The sequence below is a fragment of the Babylonia areolata genome, chromosome 16 (genome assembly GCF_041734735.1).
Source record: "Babylonia areolata isolate BAREFJ2019XMU chromosome 16, ASM4173473v1, whole genome shotgun sequence".
NCBI lineage: Eukaryota > Metazoa > Mollusca > Gastropoda > Neogastropoda > Buccinidae > Babylonia > Babylonia areolata.
In genome coordinates, this window is record NC_134891.1 from 6506062 (window position 1) to 6513729 (window position 7668).

Below are 7668 nucleotides of genomic sequence, written 5' to 3' on the forward strand. Positions count from 1 at the left end.
CCTGGAATTACACAACACAACACTGAACAGCACAGCACAACACAGCACAACACAACACAGCACAACACAACACAACACAACACAACACAGCACAGCAGAGAACAGCACAACACAACACAGCACAGCACAGCACAGCAGACACAGGACCTTTTAACCAAAATTTTTGTGTTTTGGTGGTGGTGGACAGATTCTGCACAGCACCAGCCTGGAGTAACACGACATAGCACAGCACAACACAGCACAGCACAGCACAGCACAGCACAGCACAGCACAATAGACACAGGACCTTTCATCCACAATTTTTGTGTTTTGGTGGTGGTGGACAGATTCTGCACAGCACCAGCTTGGAGTTACACAGCACAACACAGCACAGCACAGCACAGCACAACCCAACCCAACACAACACAACACAACACAACACAACAGACATTAACACAGCACAGCACAGCACAGCACAGCACAGCACAGCACAGCACAACACAACACAACACAACACAACACAACACAACACAACACAACACAACACAACAACACAACACAACACAACACAACAGACATTAACACAACACAACACAGCACAGCACAACACAACAAAACAACACAACACAACAGACATTAACACAACACAACACAGCACAGTACAGCACAGCACAGTACAGCAGAACACAACACAACAGACACAACACCTTTCAACCACAACCGTTGTGTGTCGGTGGTGGCGGACAGATTCTGCACAGCACGGGCCTGGAGTTTGCCAGCGAGGTGAGGGAGGCAGGAGACCTGGAGGAGGTGATTGAGGTGCACGCCCGCTACGTGCGCACCGTGCACGAGCGCTGCCTCCTGCACCGCAAGCTGACCTTCCTGCGGGAGGCCGTGGCCAAGGTGCTCAACCTGACCCTGACCTTCGCCATGCGCTGGGACCAAGGGGTGCACAACATCAGGTAGGGGTGGTGGTGTGGGGGTGGGTGGGTGGGGGCGGTGTGAGGATGGATTGGGGGTGGGCGTGGGGGGGTGGGGTGGGTGGTGGTGGTGTGGGGATGGATCGGGGGTGGGCGTGGACAGGTGGGTGGTGGGTGGTGTAGGGGTGGATTGGGGGTGGGCATGGACAGGTGGGTGGTGGGTGGTGTAGGGGTGGATCAGGGGTGGGCATGGACAGGTGGGTGGTGGGTGGTGTAGGGGTGGATCGGGGGTGGGCGTGGTGTGGGTCCTTGGGTGTGTTGGTGGTGGGTGGGTATTGAGCAATGAAGGCCCTGGCGTCAAAAGTTCTCAGTCTCATTAAAACGTTTTTTTTGCATTCCTACAATATGTGCATAAACTGGAAACAAAGAGAACTAACATCTACAGTTGTTTTCCAGGTGTGTCCACGCATAACGTGGAGAAGAAACAGTGTATTTTCTCCGTTGTTTTTTTTTTTTTCATGGATCAGTGTGGCATGGAAGCCTGCCATGGTTGTAAACGTCCCAGTGTTGCAGGGGTTAAAATCTGAAAGGGTAATCCGTCCTGAAAATTGACCCCTTTGAGGTTGGCTGAATAATCAACAACATGACTCCTTACGACGTTACATCACTAGTTCCCCGTAGACTGTTGGCGCGGAGATGGTGACAGATGAACCTGGGTGTGGCTGTGTATGGGGGTGGGGAGGGGGGGTGCAGAGGGGAGGGGGGGGCGGCACTTGGATGAGCGATGTGGGATGCCAATGAAATGATGCAGATGATGGGACGGCAAAAAGAAAAGAAAAGAAAAATGAATAAAGAAATAAATAGATAAAGAATGAAATTTAAGAAAAAAAAATGACTAAAAAAAAAAAAAAAAAATTTAATAAAATGAAATAAAATAAATATGAAGATACTGAAGGAGATGATAGGGCCCTTGCCTTCCAATGCCGAATCCCTGGACACAGTGGTTGAGGGATTCACTGCCCTTGTGTCGGGCCGTATGTAAACGTCACGGCTGTGGGACCTCAACAGACCTGTGATGACTTTGTAAAGAATGAAATACTTGACTGAGGGGGGCTTCTTCTCTGAAGACCTTGTACTGTCCAGCTCTCCCTAGAGTTTCTTATCACCGTGGGGACCTTTATAAACCTGTAGGGAGTGAAACACAGGGGGGCTTCTTCTCTGAAGACCTTGTACTGTCCAGCTCTCCCTAGAGTTTCTTATCACTGTGGGACTTTTATAAACCTGAAACCTGTAGGAACTGAAACACTTGACTGAGGGGAGGCTTCTTCTCTGAAAAACTTGTATTGTCCAGCTCCCCCTAGAGTTTCTTATCACTGTGGGACCTTTAGAAACCTGTAGGGACTGAAACACTTGACTGAGGGGGGCGTCTTCTCTAAAAACTTGTATTGTCCAGCTCTCCCTAGAGTTTCTTATCACTGTGGGACCTGTATAAACCTGTCGGGACTAAAATACTTGAGTGAGGGGGGCGTCTTCTCTGAAAAAACTTGTATTGTCCAGCTCTCCCTAGAGTTTCTTATCACGGTGGGACCTTTAGAAACCTGAAAGAACTGAAACACTTGACTGAGGGGGGCTTCTTCTCTGAAGACTTTGTATTGTCCACCTCTCCCTAGAGTTTCGTATCATGGTGGGACCTGTATAAACCTGTAGGGACTGAAACACTTGACTGAGGGGGGCGTCTTCTCTAAAAACATGTATTGTCCAACTCTCCCTAGAGTTTCTTATCACGGTGGGGACCTTTATAAACCTGTAATGACTGTATGGGTGTGATTTGATTTGGTTTGGCTTTTCAGCGGTCAGACCCTGACGGAGATGGAGGTGGAGTTCTCTCGCTGCATTCAGTTCCTGGCCTCCTTCCTCAACAACATCATCAAGAGGGGCTCCTTTCCACACGGTGAGTGCACACTTCTTCTTCTTCAGGCCTTGTTCAGATGGTCAGTCCAGAGTAGGTTACGTTATGAAGTCCGCAGTCTGCTGGAGCTCTGTAGCTGTTCCTCACAACTTGTCCTGGAGCGCTGCAGGACTGGGCCAGGGTCTGGCGCCTCAGCTCTTTGTGTAGAGGGCAGTCTTGCAGGACATGGGCTGGAGTTTGAGGAGGGGTGTCACACGGACATTGGTCCGTGTGGGAAATTTTCAGTTTGTAGAGATGGGAGAGGAGCTGGCAGTGGCCTGTGCGCAGTCTGAGGATGATGACTTGCTGAGCTCGACACAGTTGATGGATGCTGTCCTCCTCCACTCCCAGATGTAGCCGTTCTCGCCAGCTGTTTCTGAAGTGGCTGCGAAGGATGGTCTTTGCCTCCCCAAAGCTAAGGGGGTGGGCAGATTGGGTGAGCCTGCTTCCTGCTTTTGGAGAGCTTGTCTGCCTCTTCTTTTCCTGCCATGCCGCAGTGAGAGGGGATCCAGTGTAGGACCGTTGTGGTTCTGGCACTTAGGGCTTGCGTCTGATGAGTGCACACACATCAGGCTGTGGTGGTTGGGAAGCTTTGAAAAAAAAAAGATTGAAAAAAGAAGAACACACAATAGTAATTGATAATAATGATTAGTATTTATATAGTCCTAGATCTTGTGCAGAGACAAATCAAAGTGCTTTCACACCAGTCATTCACACGCACATGCATAACTCTGAATTGGGGAAAAAACTGAAAACAAAGAGGAGGCAGGGTAGGGAGGCTATCTTGGAGAAGAGGTGGGTTTTAAGGCCAGACGTGAAAGAGCAAAAGAGGGAGCTCATTCCAAATGCATTGTCTAGAGACCGAGAAAGAACGGCATAAAGCTTAAAAAATATATACTATAGCAAGACGTTTTAATAAATAAAATTACTAGACACACACACATGTGTTTAGTATATGGACTGTAGGCTGTGGTAGTGGGGTAGCTTTGGAATTTTATATATATATATTAATTTGAAAAAATACTGTTGTTTTGTTTCATACATATGGTGGAGGTGTATGGATGTTGGACCTTGAAGATGTGGGGATGGGGAGTCTGTAAACAAAAAAAAAATTTTGGATTGAGAAACAAAGAAAAAAAAAAGTGTGGTGTGTGCATGCAGGTGGGTGCACACTGGTGCACTTGTGTTGAGTATGCAGACCTTGGGCTGTGGTAGTTTGGTCCTTTTTCTTAGCAGGGTAAAAGCAAACATGCATGCATGCGTAACTGAGCAGTCAACCTGCATGTATTTTTATGCTTCCACATGTGTATGCACCTTCATGCATTTGCATGTTTTAACCCCAGACCTGTGCTCCAGTTTACATGTGCATGCTAACGCACGCAGCAGTCTTTTATGCACTTTACATGGATGTACACATGTACAGTCACCACAATAATGATACTAAAAATGAATATTTGGATGCCCTATCTCAGGAGAGCCCAGAGCGTTTTCAAATACAATTACACATACATACATTGATGCAGATACACTTCATAACATTAGTTACCTATAGGCATCACAAACGAACAGGTCACACACACACACACGCACGCACGCATGCACACACACACACACACACACACACACACACACCACAGGTATTCATACCCCCCCCACACACACACACACAACACACACACACACACACACACACACACACACACACACACACACACACACACACACACACACACACACACACACACACCCAGGCATTCATACCCACACACACACACACACACACACACACACACACACACACACAACACACACACACACACACACACACAACACACACCAGGCATTCATACCGATACAGCCCCAACGCTCGCTCTCTCTCTCTCTCACACACACACACACACACACACACACACACACACGAACACACACACACACACACACACACACACACACACACACACCAGGCATTCATACCGATACAGCTCCTCTCCACCCACCAACAATCGCAGACAGACACACAGGGCGGAAAAACTAATCATAGCAACTGTGGAAAAGGGGAGTTTTGAGAGCTGATCTGAACGAGGACAAAGACTGAGCTTGTCGGACAGAATAAGGAGTTTGTTCCAGATGACAGGTCCAGTGAAAGAGAAAGCACGTTCTCCATTGAGTTTCCTTCGCCTGTTAACACATACAAGGCTTCTGATAACACAGAAATACGTATCCCTGATATTTCAAAAATGGAAAGGACACACTGCCTGTTCATCAGAAAGGTCCCTGGAGTGTTAAAAAAATGTATAGGATGAAAGAAGGAACTTCATGCATCAGAGCTTCAGTCTGACGCTAGGATGATCCGCTCCAAAGATAAGGGTCGTTCCCCCTTGCCACTCCCAGGCCCAGATTGTGACCAAAAGGTGTGACTGACTTTGCATGTGTGTAGCCATGCAGATTTGATCAGAAAGCACAGCATTAGAGTGAACTCTTGAAGGTTGAACATTAGTCAGGATCCCCCTAGAATTATCGTAAAAGAGCCCACGGGACTCCCAAGAATTTCAACTTTACACATTCACCGCCGTAGGTGACTTTTGTTGACAAGATGGTGCACCGCCATTGGTGACTTTTGTCTTCTTCTTCTTCTTCTGCGTTCGTGGGTTTCAACTCCCACGTTCACTCGTATATACACGAGTGGGCTTTTTACGTGTATGACTGTTTTTACCCGGCCATATAGGTAGCCATACTCCGCTTTCGGGGGTGTGCATGCTGGGTATGTTCTTGTTTCCATAACCCACCGAACGCTGACATGGATTACAGGATCTTTAACGTGCGTATTTGATCTTATGCTTGCATATACACACGAAGGGGGTTCAGGCACTGGCAGGTCTGCACATATGTTGACCTGGGAGATTGTAAAAATCTCCACCCTTTACCCACCAGGCGCCGTCACCGTGATTCGAACCCCGGGACCCTCAGATCGAAAGTCCAACGCTTTAACCATTCGGCTATGGCGCCCGTCGGTGACTTTTGTCGACATTGAGGGGTCATGTTGATAAGACCGTTGTTTTGTTTTTTTTCACATTGTAACAAAGGTTGACAGCTGCAGCCATTTTCCCACCAACAGTGCAATGAGTGACCTTTGCTCCCTGACCCAGTTTCAGGTGGACAAGTTCATTGTGTTGTTTTGACATGAACCAAAGCCTGTGACAGAGAGCATCAGTTCTGAAACATTTGGTGCTGGGGAGTGTTTTTCACCCCGGAAACCTGGCAGTGAAAGAGTTAAACGATAACGATAATGATGATAATAACTGGATATTTATCAGCGCTTTACTCACTGCACAGAGCGCTTTACAATCCACACACACACGCATATGAAACACGCTCAGTCCTCAGCTCACAATCATGCACAATAAACATATAATATGCGCATACAAACTCGTACGTACAATACAAACATACATACATACATTCATACATACATACCTTTGACGCACACACAATACAGCGTTACAAATATACCTACACAATCAACTAACTACTTCCATGATTGAAAGAGGGTGCAGAGGAAATGCTGCTGGAAGAGGAAAGTCTTGAGGTTAGATTTAAAGGAAGGCAGTGAGGGGCTGTGACGGACGTGGTGAGGCAAACAGTTCCATATTTGAACAGCAGATACTCCGGAAAACGGAGTATGGCTGCCTACATATGGCTGCGGGGTAAAAACGGTCATACACGTAAAAGCCCACTCGTGTGCATACGAGTGAACGTGGGAGTTGCAGCCCACGAACGAAGAAGAAGAAGAAGAAGAAGAAGAGCAGATGATGAAAAGGCTCGACCACGTGCTGTTCTCTTTCGTATTGACATATGTATGTGTACATAACTACATGCATGTATATGAATGTGTATTGTGTGTTCGTGTGTTTATGTAAGTTTGTGCCTGCCTGTGTGTGCGTATGTGTAAGGGTAGTTGTTAGATACATATATATGTTAAAATGTATGTATGCAGTGTGTGTGTGTGTGTGTGTGTGTGTGTGTGTGTGTGTAGTCACATTTTGGTGTGTGTGTATGTAACACTGATGTAATGTTTTATGTTAACAAAAGCGTTTTTGTAAAGCACCTAGAGCAGATTTCTGGATAGTGTGCTATATAAGTATCCATTATTATTATTACTATCATTATTTTGGGACGCAGAAGTTTCTATCATCGGCAGCAGAGCGAAGAAAACTGGAGGGTACATAGATTTGAAAGATGTCAAGAGCCCGGACACACACTTTAATCCCTCACAGGGACTTGTATGCATGTCTTCCATGTTGCCTTGTGTGTGTGTGTGTGTGTTTCAGTGGAGCCGCTGGCCTTTGCTTTGGTGACGTCTTTACCTTCAGGCACCAAGTACTGACACTGCGACTTCACCCGCCACACCCACACCCCAGTTGGGGTCAGGCTGAACCTGGCAAACTGTGTGTGTGTGTGTGTGTGTGTGTGTGTTTGTTATGTGTGTGTGTGTGTGTGTGTGTGACTCTTTCCCCCTTGTTCAAGAGGAGAATCTCACTCAGGAACAGCGGACTCAGCTCCGGCGCCACCTCCCTGTGCCACTGGCTGTGTGTGTGCGTGTGTGTTGTGTTTGTGTGTGTAGGCTGTGTGTGTGTTTGTGTGTGTGTATGTGGCTGTGTGTGTGTGTGTCTTTGTGTGTGTGGCTGTGTGTGTGTGTGTGTGTGTCTGTGTGTGTGTGTGTGTTATGTGTATTTGTATTTTGTATTTGTATTCCTTTTTATCACAACAGATTTCTCTGTGTGAAATTCGGGCTGCTCTCCCCAGGGAGAGCGCGTCGCTACA

The 7668-nt window shown here is 47.1% G+C and overlaps 1 protein-coding gene across 2 annotated transcripts in view; it reads left to right on the plus strand.

Annotated features, from left to right (window-relative positions):
* Nucleotides 1-7668, plus strand: part of LOC143291100 (gamma-tubulin complex component 5-like) — a 47733-nt gene that overhangs the window by 37353 nt on the left and 2712 nt on the right. For both annotated transcript variants that reach the window (XM_076600723.1, XM_076600724.1), the window contains 3 exons: nt 727-941; nt 2750-2850; nt 7176-7668. The exon at nt 7176-7668 is cut by the window's right edge and continues 2712 nt beyond it. In XM_076600723.1, coding sequence (XP_076456838.1) covers nt 727-941; nt 2750-2850; nt 7176-7231 — 372 coding nt within the window. In that variant the 3' untranslated portion in view covers nt 7232-7668. The remainder of the gene's footprint in view (nt 1-726; nt 942-2749; nt 2851-7175) is intronic.